Source organism: Eleutherodactylus coqui, chromosome 6 (genome assembly GCF_035609145.1).
Source record: "Eleutherodactylus coqui strain aEleCoq1 chromosome 6, aEleCoq1.hap1, whole genome shotgun sequence".
In the NCBI taxonomy this organism is placed as follows: domain Eukaryota; kingdom Metazoa; phylum Chordata; class Amphibia; order Anura; family Eleutherodactylidae; genus Eleutherodactylus; species Eleutherodactylus coqui.
This window is the reverse complement of record NC_089842.1, coordinates 217,622,865-217,639,562: the sequence shown is the minus strand read 5'-3', so window position 1 is coordinate 217,639,562 and position 16,698 is coordinate 217,622,865. Positions and strand designations below refer to the sequence as shown.

Sequence of the window (16,698 nt, the reverse complement as noted above, 5' to 3'; positions counted from 1 at the left end):
CTTTGTTAATGTGAAGTACAATATAGTTATGTACTGTGGCTGCATAACCAACATAAAGTCAGTTTCTCGCGTCTGTATGAATAGCCAATGATACCGTGTATAACTTGGATGTTGCCATCCAATAGGTGGCGCTGCAGAGGTATTGTTCCATCTTCCTTATTTGCAGGTCTGAAGGTAATCAGAAGATCTGCAGGTCTGAAGATCACGCACAGGCCTGTGACCCCCTAATACCAATGTAGTTCACATTCCTTACCAGTGGACTGATTAAGTATTTACTTCTCTGCTCATCTTGTCTCGTATTGTTTGAAGTACGAATCAGTTTCTGCTATGTCTGTGCCTTTTCATTTGTGTAAATATATTATATATATTTATATATATATATCCCATTTATATCTGTTCCACTATGCCTCCGGAAGGATCATGAGAGGTCTGAAAGCTCGCTGTAAGATCATGTATTTTTGTTAGCCATTAAATGGTAACATATGTACAAGATTACTTGGTTTCTGTCACTGAGAACAATCACATTTAACTTCAGAACCCGACGTCCGAGGCAAAATGCGACTCCAGACCTGGACTCTGCACACTCGGTTTAGTACAGGACACATGAAATACCAGAAGTAGCAAACAAAAATGTTTTCTCTGTGGTCCAGTGTAATCGTCCCATGGAAACAGCCAGCGGCACGGAGCTAGAATCGCTCACTTGTGGAAGTCTTGGTTTTTAGCTCACCTATAGACCAGTCACTGACTGACTAGGTGGGATGGCTGCATCTAACAGTCAGATGGCGTGAACTTACCGTTAGTGACTCCATGAGGGATGTTTAGGACCCGGGATACTCCAAGACTTCTCACCAAGTGCATCCAGGCGCTCCCCCATTACCGTCTGTATCGGATGTCATGCCAAGTGTTGCCACTATAGCAGTAGGCAAACCTGTAGCTCTCCAACGGTTGCTGAAGAGCATGCTGGGACTTGTAGTCTCAGAACAGCTGGACCAGCACTGATTTCCATCGTCTTCTCTATAAACAGCTCCTTACGTTAAAGGTTTGTGACTTTAAATCCACATTAAGGGCCCTTTTATACGGGATGATCCGTTGGGGAATCCACGCCTGACAAGTCATTCCAACAATTATCCTTCCTGGGCGATCACCACCAGTGACTGGAGGGGGGAGCTGGCGGGGATGCTTCCAACCGCCTCCATTCACAATAAACAGGCAGTCTGTCATATATGACCAACTGCCTGTTCCCACGACCGATCCCTTGTGCAGAAACTGAATGACGACTGAGAAGGGAATTAATTCTCATTGGTCATTCAGTCGGGGCGTGCCTTTACACTGAGTGAAAATCGTTAGATTCCCGTTGATGCTGAAATCCGAACGATTTATTGGCCGTGTAGAAGTGTCCTAACCGCCTAATCAGACGAGCGTATCTGATTTTGGGACCCTTGTGCAGGTCCATGTTGCATCTGTATGCGTTGCATGTGGCTTTTTTATATTTCCGTGCGGCATCCAGTTTGAGCACAAAAATAAATAGGAAGCCCAATTTCTTTTCTAGAACGGTTTAGCAATGATCTGTGGAATCAGAGAGCTCTCAGATGCCATCCGCGTGCACGCCGATTCTTTTTTGCGCACTCACTGACTTGAATGATGACCAAGATTCAAGAAATCAGACTATGTAAGACACTCTGCAACTTAACAACAGAGCCCACTAGTCCATGTGAAGACCACGCCGCCTGTAATAGGTCAATGCGCCGGTAGCCACAGAGCGCACACAAACGTGAAAACCCCCGTGTGAATAAGCCCCATTCACGAGAACACACCACACCGCCCCCCGTCTGTCTGCCCGCTCACATCTTATTGGAGACAAGACAAGATGGTATAGAGCGGTGTGATCACCCCAATATATTACAGAGGAGGGGGTCCCAGGGGCTCGGATACAGAAGGCTGCATGCCGGGGGCCTCACAGTGGCGGCTGCTTTAGACATGGAGAAAGCACCAAATATCGATCCTTGATGGATGTCAGCGACTACTTTTTGGACTACCAACTGAATAAACCAGCGGATTATATAAAGCACATACTGTTACATGAAGGGTTCGTGCACACGGTCAGGTTTTACCTCCGATTTTCAGACCAAAAATGGGAAGGAAATAGCGCTCTTTGGCGTGGGTGTAGTCACATGTGCTAGAATTTAACCTGCATGAATTGTCCTCTTCTTGCCCACTTCTCAGATGACAATAGTACATATCAGTGTGCGGCGCCCCACCCCGCAGACAGCACAACGCCGGGATGTCCAAGGTGAGTTGCACCCGAGAAACTCAGGTGCTGGTATTTATCCGTCCGTGTGCAGGTAGCCTTACTGCATCTCCAGATATCATTCCTGAAGTGTGCCGCAATCTATATGCAAATTAGCGGTGGACAGTCCAGTGGGCGGTCCCCCTCCACCTGCTGTCCGGCTCTTTCCTTGCCCATTCTGTGCCTCATGACGTCTCCACTTCCACCCGCGGGAGACGTCATGCGATCCACGGTCACTGCACTTGCGCTACAGACAACACGTGACATCAGTCCAGCCAGGTAAAAGCGCATGCGCCTGCTCGCTCAGTGGCACCTGTTGAACACATGACGCCTGCAGCGGGTAGAGCTGGCACCATCACAAGGAATGGGCAGACTAGAACTTTAGCTGCATACCGGCTGACTAGATGAGGCCTCCGCTTATCCCAGGACCAGGGGCAGTACAGCAAATGTTTAGATCTCTTAACTCAGTGCTTTAACATTTCAACAGCAGAGGGCGCTGCTCCCTGTTACTGCAATGCATCTTTATGGTCAATGTTACAAAGTGTTGTGTTTCCTTCGCCGGCAAGGGGTTAATAATGGTCAGCGACTGTAGGAGCCGGACGGCACCCGCTACATTCCTCAAGGATACAATCATTCCTTAGGACAAAGCACCAAGTGTCCCATGCTGGCCTGGAATAGGACAACGTGATCCAGCGAGGGGGGGTGTCACTTTTTTGTTTTTTTAACCCCTTAGTGATGGCCAATACGCCTTTTTTTACAGCTGTCACTAGTGGTCTTTAAACCTGCACATACATCTTTTTAAGACGGTGGCTTTGCAGACTACTGACAGCCCGGCTCCTGCTCTAACCGCCAGTGAAGGAGAAAACTCAGATCCCGGCAGTGTAACCCCTTACATGCCACAATATATAGTAACTGAGTATGTAAGCAGACAATGGCGGAGGGGTCTCTTTCTGTCACACATGCAAGGTACCAAAGGGCTCCCATGGCTGTGAGGCTGCTTTAATAGGCTTATAATGCATTACATAAGTAATGCAGTGCACTATTCTAGTGATCAGATGATTACATCTTTAAGTCTCCTTCAGAGACTAAAAAGTAGCATCAAAAAAAAGTTAAAGTTTTGTTTTTTTTGTATTTTTTTCCTCTAAAGCCGCCCCTAGTAGGCATCACCGTGTTTGTAACGACCGGACAATGAAAATATTTTGTCATTTATCTCGCATGGGGAACGCCATGAAAGTAAATTAAAAACAAACAAACAAAAAAAAAAGGTAGCAATTCTGGCGTTCGTTTGTCCACCACCTAAAATGTAATAAAAAGCAACCTGTACCCAAAGTACTAATAAAAACTACACCTCTTCCTGCATAAAACGAGCCCCACTGGAAAAAAGGTCTCCAAAAAAGGAACACCACAACCCCCCCATATGGCATTGCAGTGCGATGATGAGACTCGCCGAGTCCTTAAGGTACAAAATAGGCCGGTCACTAAGGGGTTAAACAATATAGTTTATTGCGCTCTTGGTACAATCACTTAATAACTGCTCAGGTAAGACAACGAGGGGTAATACATCTTGCCCTTTGGATATGAAGCGGGCGATGTGGTGTCACGATGGGCGGGGAAGGGGGTTAGAGGGTGCGCTGAGGACGGCATGAAGGACCAGAACACCCATCAGGATAAGTGGAGACTTACTATTCCCTTCTCGATACATATAGATAGGGGGGGGGGGCTTAAAGGGGATGTTACATTTTCGTGCTTCCACCTGCAAAGCTGAAGGCAAACAGTCAGAGCGCTACCGGACACCAAGAAACGCAGTGTACAGAGACCCGATATTCTGCCTTTCCTTACGAGAATGGGAGCGGCCAAAAGGTGAACCTTCCCTTTAACTCACTTGGCCGGCTTCACACGGACAACCTTACGGACACAATACGCAGTGAATAGAACTAATTGGTTTCAATGTGTACGTTCTCATGCGCGTATTTTGCAACCACATTTCAACATGCCCTATCTTGCTGCAAATTTGCGCAGCAAAGGTCCTATAGAAGTAAATATGGACACGCAAATGCGTGCGCAATACGCAAGGAGATGCGTGAAACACTGCGTCTGAAACCAATTAGCCATTTCATTTGGTGCATTTGTTTGCAGCGCGCACAAAGGCCTCGGTCATATTGCAAAGGCATCGTCCTAAGGTGCGTGCAACTGCAGTTCTGCTCATGTGAAGCCGGCCTTAGAGGGCATGACGGGCAACATGAAGGTAAGACAAGGGCTGCATCATCTTAAACGGGCGCTCACCAGACAAGAGCCGTGTGAGAGAGGACAATGCAGGTGAACGCACAATATCGGAGAAGAGCTGTGACCTCGGCAGGGTATCTGCCGCGCCATATCTTACATTTGCCCTTTCCATATTTCCCACGCGAATTGCGGAATTTTAATTCCCTTCCCACAATAACTTGGGACAATAGGATGCCTTGTGTGCCCGGGCAGCGGGCGCGGACTGACTTACACATTGTGCGGCCTGGGATCCAGGAGACTTTAGTGCAGCACAAGACGCAGTTCCAGCAGATGATCCCTAATGACATTTCCCTTTAAGAGCCTCTAGGCGAGATCAGTGTGGGGGAGGGGAGGTACCTGGGTACCTGTGTGCCCTATACAGATTGGGGGGCATCTTTGGCATTTCGGAAGCTGGTGGAGGGGACGACTGTTGTGAAGGGTTCGGTGTGAGATGACGAGACTATGATGTGCGGTCGATATGCGGCAGTTACAGGTGCCCGGATCAGAGGGCAGCGATGCCAGCTGCTGACAGGAGGGTGAGGCCCACCACGATGTAGCCCGTCTGATAGACTTCAGGGATCTTAAAGCCTTTGCCGAGGTCCCAGGCCTGCGTAAGAGAGAAAAAAAAAAAACAGTCACCAAATGGAGCCAGGGTCCCACCATTAATACTGGACTGAGATGCATGCGTTAAATTGGGTCTTCTGCTCTCTAGTTACATCCAAAGCTGCATCGTCAATTTTGCCTGAATGACCTCATATCTCCCTGGCACCCCCTGCTGGTCCAGTAAGGACTCATTCACACACGCGTATGAGAGTTTTCGTCTGTGATTACGCAGCGTATTCAACGACCGAAGTTGCCTATGCAGGGCGTACTGCGGCCCTCCTTGCGATTTATTTTTTTTTTGCGCATATAACAGCTGCGTATTTATATACCCCCCAAAAATACAAGGGGGGCGTTGACTTTATACGCAAATATGCAGCTAATACACGTTCCATGCGCATCTGCACAGACCCATTCACTTCTATGACCTACTTAATTCCGTGCCATCCAGCAGGAGGCCGGCTGTCTGCCACACCAAGCCCATGGCATGGGGGTCAGTTTACATCTATTTGCGGGAACCCCTTCCTAGACAGGACAGAAACTTACATATTGTCGCATGAAGGGATTAATAAAAAGAAAAGTCTATTGTGGGGTACGGCGCACCGAACCCGGGCTGCTGGTCGGCGGAAGAAGGTTCTTTTCATAGATGAACTGAAGTTTGAGGCCCAAGAGGTGAAAGTTCACAGGTCATGTGACAGCAGAGCGCAGGCTTCACGCTTACACTGTGCCTGCGACCGTTACCATCCAAGAGGTTTCAGAGTTGGTGACTTCCTAAAGTTTAAAGGGATGGTGGAGTCAGAGTGCCGCCACAACATCCCACCGCACCGTCTTATTGGTGGCGGCTTCACACTAAAGCAATAAAACGACCCAAAACACCCCGCAGTGCGTCCCATCACAGAAGGCGAACGTGGTTGGACCACGGAGTCCTGACTGCAATCCGGCTGAACTGCTGGGATCATCAGGTGTGGTAGAGATGTGCCCCTTATGAGCCAGAGTCACCTCTCGGGGGCGCTACAAGAGAAGCTGACTGACAGAATGCCCGGCGCTTGCACTGCTGGGGGACTAGAAGCTCAACTCCTCGTTCTACAACATGAGTCGACACTCATCACATACACTGAGGGGCTTTCCATCGCCGCCGGCGGTCTGCGTGGTGCGACTAACAAGCACCAACCCCAGAACCCTCCCAGGTGGCACTCACCAGGTGTCGGATGCCGTTCCACGTGTGGTACATGAATGGAAACGCGATGGCAAACTTGGCAGAGTATATGAGTGCCGGGCCGAGGTTGAGAGACTTGATGAGCTCCAGGTACGAGGCGTAATCTCCGGGGAGGACCAGCGCCGCCAGGCTGAAGAGAGACACCCCTGAGGAGAACCACAGGACAGTCAGAGAGATGGAGGGGGACGGTGGCAGGAAAGACCTGAAGGCTCATTTACACGTAACGATTATTGCTCAAAATAGGTTCAAAAGAGCAAAAGTCAGCGATAATCGTTCAGTGTGAAGGCGAAGAAAGAAATAATAAATAACTCCCTATTCGTTGGCGGTTTGTTAAGGTGACTTCTCAATCAGCTTAAAAAAAACCTCATTGGCTCGCTGGCTTGTCGTTCCGTGTAAACGCTCCCCACTTCCCATAGAGGGTAAAGCGCTGAGCGAGAAGCGGACAAGAAGCCTGTGAGACGGCGGCAAGTCTTTGAATGCTCCGCACCAGCGCGGACGACCTTAGCGGCGACATCCATGCTCCTGCGGTCGTCCAAATAACTATCGGCCGTGTAAAAGGGCCTTTATGTTGGGATTATGAACGTCTGGGGGCTTCCGGGTCTGCGCTGTACATATACAGGGCGCGAGACAACAAATATGGCCGCCACCCAGCGCAGGGAAGTCATACTCACCAGCGCTCATGGCGACGCCGGTGCCTCTGTGTGTGATGGACATCATCATGGGCAAAGACCATCTGTGAGGAGCAAAAATACAGCAGGAATCAGTGCGGGCAAACATCAGCGTGAACCCCCCAGGCCACCCGTCATGCCACACACGGTGCCCCCTGATGTGATGTGACAGCTCCAGCAACCAGTAAGGAGGTCACATTAACATATTATCCTGCCGATGGGAGAGACATCCACAGAGCTCAAGTATTAATCGCCCTGCTTATGTGCCATCTGCAGAGGAGCCATGTCTCCAGTCACATCCAGAGCTGCACTTACAGTTGTGCTGCTTCTTCTCCTAGCTCACTGCTGCCCCCTGCTGCTTCAGTCTATACAACACATGATGCTGGTTGGCAGATTTAAGTCGACCGATGTAAACACTACATCTCCTTCAATCTATCAATCAACTCCATGCGCTGTGTAGACTTTGAACCAGCAGGGGGCAGCAGCGAGATATGACGTTCTGCCGCCTGAGAGCTAACAGGAAGACAGCAAAACTGTAAGCATAGCTCTGGATGCGACGGGTGTGAGAAGCAATCTCCCTCAGTCTTCTAACCAACACCATGCTCTGTAAAGACTGAGCCAGCAGGGGGCAGCAGTGAGATGGGAGGTTCTGACACCTGAGAGCTAACAGGAAAGCAAAGAGAAACAGCAAAACACAGCTCTGACTGTAACTAGTGTAACCCCCACAGGTGCCTTCACCCGGTATGACTGCCGCCAGCCCCCCGACTATCACTCCTCTGCAGAGGAGCGAGTTGGGGATCGTTCCAGGCCGCCTCCATTCACAGTAGTCGTTACAGTCGATAGACAGCCTGCTCACCCGGCCGGCACTGGATTGGTCAGCCAATTGTCACTCGGCGCCCTGTCAGCGACCGCGTGTGCACGGATGATTATCACCGGAATTCGCCGATCCCATGATAACTGCCTCGTGTAAAGGTACCTTAAATCTCCCGCAGAGCTGCATTTACAATTTTGCTGACTTCCTATTAGCTCTCAGGTATCAAGACCTCCCGTCTCACTGCTGCCCCCTGCTGGCTCAGAGTCCACACTGCATCCTGAATGATACGTTGCATGCACTAGTCACATCTAGCGCCACGTTTGCGGTTTTGCGTACCTCACCGCCCCCCCTGCTGGTTCAGTGTCCACATAGCGGCTCCACTTGGGAAAGTATTTACACCAGTCACATCTCAAGCTGCATTGCCAAATGGTCGAAGGAGCTGACATTTCACTGGTGAGCCCCCCCCCCCACCCAACAATGTATCATGGGAAGTCTTCAGGGAGTGCCATTCATGCAATTTTGGTAGGCACGAAGCGGACAATGGGGGGACATATAAATACAATAGCTGGTATTCAATTCTGCTTTATATTGGGGTCCTAAAGTCATAAAGGGGGGAGAAAAAAAACAACTGCGGATCCAAAATTAGCCAATGTTGTAGAAATAAAAGTCCGAGTATAGCCGATGCCAGGCGGCGGGGGTAGTGCCCGGAATGCTGGGGGAGGGGAAACGGCTGCCGTTCTCACCCCTTGTCTCCAGATAGCAGTGTTATTCATGGGGCCGGAGGACGCTGGTATGTGAGCGGGCGGAAGAACAATGGGCGCTGCTGCTGGGCACTTGCTGAAGAGACAACTTTCCCCTGGCACTGGCACTGTGATGCCCACCTCATGCCTGCTGAGGAATGTCTGCTGCTGGAGGCCCCTTTAAAAAGGGAGATTTTAAAGCAAAGGGACTCTCAGATCCAAGTCCCCCCCCCCCCCCACATCTATAATCAGCTGGACCCCACAAGGGAGATCAGACCCCCCAATAACAGGGGATCTGGAACACAACGCATTTCAGGTCCTGTTGATCCTGCCAACTGCATTATAACCCAACAGAAGGGTTACATTTACCCCAAAACCAGTAGTCCGCCAGCGGCGACACACGACGTCCTCGCCAGCTATTGGTGATGGATCATTCTAGGCCCGGGTGAGGACCAGCGGGACTGGAGACACGCAGGGAAGGGCGGCAGCCGAGTCCTATCAGCGGATGGATTAGCCACAGCAGAAACCCAACCGTCACGGGAAACTCAGAGAAACCCTCCCCTAAAAGAGTCATTTTTATTAGTGGACTAGCGTACCCGTCGCGCGTTGCTGCGAAGACAGACATACATTCGTTTTTATATATCTAGATAACAACTAGAGATGAGCGAGCGTACTCGGAAAAGCACTACTCGCTCCAGTAATTTGCTTTATCCGAGTATCGCTGTGCTCGTCCCTGAAGATTCGGGTGCCGGCACGGAGCGGGGAGCTGCAGGGGAGAGCGGGGAGGAACGGAGGGGAGATCTTTCTCTCCCTCTCTCCCCTGCGACTCACCTGTCAGCCGCAGCGGCACCCGAATCTTCAGGGACGAGCACAGCGATACTCGGATAAAGCAAATTACTGGAGCGAGTAGTGCTTTTCCGAGTACGCTCGCTCATCTCTAATAACAACCAATCACAGCGCAGCTTTCATGTTACCTCAGCTTTATAATATATAACACCCAATCACAGGACAGCTTATATGTTACCTCAGCAGTAAGAGAAATAACAACCAATCACAGCGCAGCTTTCATTTTACCTCAGCATTCTCAATATCCAGGAATTGTCTTGTGATACGTTCGGCGGATGCATCATTTTGTAGTTGAACACGCCTCCCGTTGCTCGTAATGCCTTTTGCTTTTGTGCTTGAGATGGAAATCAAACAATCTTTGTCTGGGGGGCATAACTGTCGACGATGCTCGTACGCGCGCCATTTATCATAGGATAGTTGTACTATGCCAGTAATCTTCCCAGGAGTGTACTCAGCAACTTCCCATTAGCTTTTCCTATTTATGACATATTCAATGCCCGTGCCAAATTTCACGTTTCTATGTGAGAAAATTACATTCCGTACGTAAAATTTGGACGCTAATTCTTTTGCGCTAGAATTGAATAATCGAGTTGGGACCCATTAGCTTTTCGTATTTATGACATAATCAATGCTCGTGCCAAATTTCATGTTTCTACGACATTGGGAAGTGAGAGAATTAGTGGCAGTGATGGAAATCGAATGATCTACGTGGGGGGGGGGGGGCGTAACTGTCGACAACGCTCGCACGCGCGCCATTTATCGTAGGATAGTTGTACTATGCCTATAATCTTCCCAGGAGTGTACTCAACAACTTCCCAAAGTTTCATGGCGATCGGATGAATGGTGTAGTAATGCATAAAGGACAGACAGACAGACAGACAGACAGACAGACAGACAGACAATTTTATATATATAGATATATTTGGCGCAGAATTCGCTCATCTTAAGTGCAGGTTTAACCCCTTTAAGGCTCGTTCACACAGGCGTATGTGTACAACCCCGATTTCGCAGCGTTGTACTCATAGCACCTTTGCTCTACTGGCAGAGACCGAATATCCGGGATTCTGACGTCACGGACATGCGCGGTGCAACTTTTTCAAATTCGCCGCTACGTGCAGATAGGGCGGTGTATGGAGAGCGTTTAATATGCAGCACTTCAAGGGTTCCATACGAAACGCAAAGAAATAGAGCGGGCTGCCATTTATTTCTCCTGCGTATCCTACGCAGCGGCCGCATAGAAGTCCACAGACCTCCATTCACCGTGTTACGCACAGGAAATACGCGTACGTAATACGCGGTGACAAGACGCCGTGCGAATGAGCCCTTAGTCACATCAATCGTTTTCTCTTTAAGAGCCAGCAGTTTCCCCTTCTGCACTCCAGCGGGTGTAATGTATTTATGGGGGTGGCAGGAGGACATCTTGTATTTTGCGCGGCGAGTTCTAGTTCTACAAATACTGGGACAATGCAAATAAACAAAAAGGAAGCCATTTCTGCGCTGTTTGGGATAAATATTAGGCCACTTTCCTTCTACGGGTCGTTAGGATCATGACATCACATTTAGATTAGGTTTTACCTCCTGCATAATTAAAAAAAAGGTTTTTGTAACAAGTAGTAAGGACTTTAGTGGTGTCACGTCCCCACAGGACTGCAGCAGCGTTATTTCCCCGTACGAGGACGGTTTTTGTGGGGAGATTTGTTTTTATGAAGTATATCCAACCTTTTGATTATTTTTTGCGGGTAGCAAGGTGAACGAAAAAAATGGGTGTTTTTTTGTTTTTTTTTAACCCCTTGTGTGGCGGGTTTCCTACCACCCTGTCGTGCCCACCAGGGCAGGTTTTTTTTTTAATGGTCTAATCATTGAATTTCAACTAATTTTGCAGTTGCGTCTCAAGAGCCATAACTTTTCCATTTTTCCATTGACATGGCCATATGAGGGCTTGTTTTTTGCGGGACAAGTTGTGATTTTTTAAACAGGGGGGAGGAAAAAAAGAAATGGGGAAAAAAGAAAAAAGGGGCCATGTCATTAAGGGGTTAAATAATGTATTAACTTCCTTCTCTGGGTCATTACGACGCACGGATACCACATGTGTGATTGTATTTTTGATTTTTTTTACAAAGTAAAGGGAGACAAGTGTTTTTATAATTTTTAAAATTTTTTTACTTTTTTTTTTTTGTCCCTTTAGGGGACTTCCACAGGGACCCATTAGGACCCCTGATCACATTCCGGGGGTCCGATGGTGACAGCCCTTTACATGCTGCAGTGACAGCCCTTTATATGCTGCAGTCACATAGACTGCAGCATGTAAAGGGTTAACACAGCAGAGATCGGAGGTTTTCTCTGATCTCTGCTGTAAGAGCAGGTACCTAGCTGTCCTCTGACAGCCAAGCACCAAGCTCTCCCTGCCACAGAGACCATCGGACAAGCCGATGGTCTCTATGGCAACCTGTAAACAAACCAGGAGGTTGCCGGCATATCGGCAATATCTTCTGCTGGTTTTTCAAAGTCCTGCACTGCTCTGTGTGGGTCTGTGCAGGCAGAGCACACTGCCACAGCTTGTGGCATTGTGCTCTGCAGCTCCCATAGTGATACATAGCCCGGAAATCTATGAGCAGTGGAGTTCGTCCCCGGAAAATTTCCAGGCGTGCCACTCAAGGGGTTAAAGGATGGAACTTACTGTGCTGGATAAGTAATGTGATACTTTCCAGGGCTGTTATGGACGCGGCGATTCCGATCACGTGTAGCTTTTTTCTTACAATATTATAGTCTTGTGTTCGACCGCCTTCACGCCGGCAGGAAAAAGGCACGAGATTGGTACGTTTTGAGATGTACAAATATGAACCCCATTCCTATGCGTGAGGTTTTCCTACATGGCGCCGTGATGCAATGCTATACGGGAAACCCATCGTGGCACATACTATCACACCGCCCATCATTTCCAACAGGGCAGAGCCGACCCCATTGAAAGCAATGGGAGAACTGACAGCCGCGGCAGGGATTCCCTTCATCCCCAAAGGGACACTAAAACGCCTCACACCCACAGGCCATTTCCATAGATGGTGAGTGCGATATTCGTGATCCGAATTCCCCCTCACCTATGTGAAGGCGGCCTAAGGGGATGAAATAAATGCAAAAATGTTTAGATGCCGCGGCCAGAAGTGACTGCAGCACCTGCGGGGTTGAACGGTGTAATTAGATGAACAAGTGTGCATCATGTCACTCCTCCTCCTGAAAAATGGAGAATATGCTCTGACTGATGGGGGGGCGATGACATGAGGAAGAGTCCGTAGGGGGATATACAGGGGTAGCACAGATCTTCTCTGTAGCCACTGACAGCTGTAGTTCTGTATTCCTGACCCCACTTCAAACAGCTGGAGCTCCACTTCTGGAACGGCTTCCGACAGGATGTTCTAAAGCGAAGAATCTCAGGCTTACAATGACAGCAACCATGTTGGGACCCTAGAGAGACGGGGCCAGCTGTGTGAAGTAGGACAAGCGGCTCATACAGAAATGCCCCGCAGTGTCATGCACTGGGAGCCCCGCAGGCTGAGTGCAACATCATGTAAAGGCTTAGGGCTCCTGTCCACGGACGATCTTGCATTGCGTTATGCCACGGCGCAGGTAAGGCTGCTGGAATGTAATGCGGAGTTTCCTCTACGCAGGTGGGAAGGGTGTGTGTGGTCGCACACGTATGTAACGCTTTTCCACGGACTGATCTACATACGGAATTCCTGAAGCCAAACCGCATTCTGGTCGCAGGGACACCGCGGTCACGTGTTTCGCATCGCAGTCTAAGATAGCGGCCGTGTGCAACCAAACACCCAACAGCCTTGGAGTTTTTGTGACTGTTGCTTCGCGGGCGGCGTGACGCCACCTACAGGTATTCACGTCACGCAACAAGAGCAGCCGAATAGACTGTAGCCAGGGACAACCCTGCGGGGTCTGTGGGGCGGCCATGCTGGATGTGACACCACTTACCCATAAATAGTGATGTGCGGCGACAGCGGGCGGTTTAAGCGGGCGTTCTTCTCCCAGAAGCCGTCCATCTCCTGCTTGGCCGTCGTCCCCATGGCAACCGCGCTGACAACAACAAAGCAGACATATCAGTGTTGGCAGCAGCGAGCTCCGCGGCGATCCATTTACAGCAGCACTTTGTGGATGGCGCCGCTGCGGCGTAGTAGTGGGCGGTGCCTCATTCTATACACAACGTACGACTTATCTGTTGGGGGTCACTTACCTTCTGAAGCAGCCGGGCGGTCGGAGCCGGGAACAGAGGCAGCGCTGCGCCACGTGTCTGCAGGGAGGAAAAGGAGAAGAGTGAGGGACGGAGACGGCACAGGAGACGGACGGACCGGGGGGGAGGGGGGGCAGGAGACGGACAGACCGGGGGGGGGGGGGGGGGGGGCAGGAGACGGACAGACCGGGGGGGGGGAGCAGGAGCCGGACAGACCGGGGGGGGGGGGGGAGCAGGAGACGGACAGACCGGGGGGGGGGGGGAGCAGGAGACGGACAGACCGGGGGGGGGGGGGGGGGGGGGAAGTACGGACAGACCGGGGGGGGCAGGAGACAGATGGACCGGGGGGGGGGGGGGGGGCAGGAGACGGACGGACCGGGGGGGGGGGGACAGGAGACGGACAGACCGGGGGGGGGGGGGGGCAGGAGACGGACAGACCGGGGGGTGGGGACAGGAGACGGACAGACCGGGGGGTGGGGACAGGAGACGGACAGACCGGGGGGTGGGGACAGGAGACGGACAGACCGGGGGGGGGGGCAGGAGACGGACAGACCGGGGGGGGGGGGCAGGAGACGGACAGACCGGGGGGGGGGGGGCAGGAGACGGACAGACCGGGGGGGGGGCAGGAGACGGACAGACCGGGGGGGGGGGGGCAGGAGACGGACAGACCGGGGGGGGGGGGGGGCAGGAGACGGACAGACCGGGGGGGGGGGGGGGCAGGAGACGGACAGACCGGGGGGGGGGGGCAGGAGACGGACAGACCGGGGGGGGGGGCAGGAGACGGATGGACCGGGGGGGGGGGGGGGGGGCAGAAGACGGACAGCCAAACGGGGAGGGTAGGGGTGGGGGGGAACGCAGGAGACGGACGGACAAACGGGGGTGGGGGGCGCAGGAGACGGACGGGGGCACATACAGGGCATCTCCAATTACACCCCTCTAAATCACCTGCACCCCTCCCCTACAGAGGCCGCTTTCTCTGCCCACCACCAGGGAGCATTATACAATATTCTGGTGACCTCCCTGCTACTTTATACAGAGATGACCTTTAACCCCGGCCTTCTCTACTGACTCCCAAGTGACCCTCAGAAGCTGCAGCGTCTCCCAACACAGCTGTTACCTCCGCTCGCTGCACCCCCACCAGAACCGCGACCCCACCAACCACACCGAGGAGTCAGAACCCCGATATCACCGCCAGAAGTCACCTCAATATCAGAGCCGCCATCTTGCGCTCCCTGTAAGTGACGTCACCAACCCTCTGCACTCCCCGCCGCTCATTACCCGCCCCCAGCGCTCTGATTGGCCACTTGCTCAGTGAGGCGGGGTTACAGAGTGCAGGGGAGGCCTGAAGGGGATGGGAGTCACATGAGGGACCCGTGCGAGGTGTGTAACCATGACAACTCACCGCACTGATATAATGTTATATCACATGTGCTGCTCTGAGGGTATATCACACAAGATTAGATACAGCAGACAGTATCACACAGGATAGGATTAGATACACAGCTCAGCAGACAGTATCACACAGGATAGGATTAGATACACGGCTCAGCAGACAGTATCACACAGGATAGGATTAGATACATGGCTCAGCAGACAGTATCACACAGGATAGGATGAGATACACAGCTCAGCAGACAGTATCACACAGGATAGGATTAGATACACGGCTCAGCAGACAGTATCACACAGGATAGGATTAGATACACGGCTCAGCAGACAGTATCACACAGGATAGGATTAGATACAAGGCTCAGCAGACAGTATCACACAGGATAGGATTAGATACACGGCTCAGCAGTCAGTATCACACAGGATAGGATTAGATACACGGCTCAGCAGTCAGTATCACACAGGATAGGATTAGATACACAGCTCAGCAGACAGTATCACACAGGATAGGATTAGATACAAGGCTCAGCAGACAGTATCACACAGGATAGGATTAGATACACGGCTCAGCAGTCAGTATCACACAGGATAGGATTAGATACACGGCTCAGCAGTCAGTATCACACAGGATAGGATTAGATACATGGATCAGCAGACAGTATCACACATAATAGGATTAGATATACGGCTCAGGAGAAAGTATCACACAGAATAGAATTAGATACACAGATAAGTAGAGAGTATCACACAGGATAAGATTAGATACACAGATAAGTAGGGAGTATCACACAGTATAGGATTAGATAGACAGTATCGCGCAGGATTAGATGCACAGCTCAGTGGAGAGTCTCACACATGATGGGATTAGATACATGGCTCAGCAGAAAGTATCACACAGGATAGGATTAGATACAAGGCTCAGCAGACAGTATCACACAGGATAGGATTAGATACACAGCTCAACAGACAGCACCACACAGGATTAGATACACAGCTCAGTGGAGAGTATCACACAGGATAGGATTAGATACACGGCTCAGCAGACAGTATCACACAGGATAGGATTAGATACACGGCTCAGCAGACAGTATCACACAGGATAGGATTAGATACACGGCTCAGCAGACAGTATAACATAGGATACAATTAAATACACAACTCAGCAGACAGTATCACACAGGATAGGATTAGATACACAGCTCAGCAGACAGTATCACACAGGATAGGATTAGATACACAGCTCAGCAGACTATCACACATGACAGGCTTGGATACGCAGCAGACAGATCACACGACAGGCTTAGATATACGCAGCAGACAGCATCACATGACAGGCTTGGATACGCAGCAGACAGTATCACACAGGATAAGATTAGATACACAGCTCAGCCGTCTGTATCACACATGACAGGGTTGAATACACAGCAGACCGTATCACACATGACAGGCTTGGATACATGGCAGACAGTATCACACTACAGGCTTGGATACACAGCAGACAGTATCACACATGACATGCTTGGATACATAGCATGCTCTATCCCACTGCAGGCTTGGGTACGTAGCAGACAATATCACACTACAGGCTTGGATACGCAGCAGGCTGTATGACACTGCAGGTTTGGATACGCAGCAGGCTGTA

At 50.7% G+C, this 16,698-nt stretch overlaps 1 protein-coding gene across 2 annotated transcripts; it reads right to left on the bottom strand.

Annotated features, from left to right (window-relative positions):
• Positions 1-3,773: 3,773 nt before the first annotated feature.
• On the bottom strand, positions 3,774-14,967 carry SDHC (succinate dehydrogenase complex subunit C). 2 transcript variants are annotated; one of them, XM_066608746.1, is made up of 6 exons: positions 14,870-14,967; positions 13,671-13,727; positions 13,412-13,513; positions 7,037-7,098; positions 6,348-6,511; positions 3,774-5,156 (listed from the first exon to the last, which is right to left on the bottom strand). In XM_066608746.1, exons 1-6 carry the CDS (start codon positions 14,887-14,889, stop codon positions 5,052-5,054), a joined length of 510 nt encoding a protein of 169 aa, XP_066464843.1. In that variant the 5' UTR covers positions 14,890-14,967; the 3' UTR covers positions 3,774-5,051. The 2 variants fall into 2 exon arrangements, with proteins under 2 accessions (XP_066464843.1, XP_066464844.1); XM_066608747.1 differs by lacking the exon at positions 14,870-14,967 and adding an exon at positions 14,785-14,865.
• Between the last annotated feature and the right edge of the window lie 1,731 nt (positions 14,968-16,698).

Excerpts from the sequence above, each read along its gene's own strand:
- SDHC (XM_066608746.1), bottom strand. The coding sequence starts at position 14,889 with ATGGCGGCTCTGATATTGAG. Across the intron at positions 6,512-7,036 it reads CGGCGTCGCCATGAGCGCTG|GGGTGTCTCTCTTCAGCCTG; the intron begins GTGAGTATGACT and ends GGTTCTCCTCAG. Across the intron at positions 5,157-6,347 it reads GGAACGGCATCCGACACCTG|GCCTGGGACCTCGGCAAAGG; the intron begins GTGAGTGCCACC and ends TCTCTTACGCAG.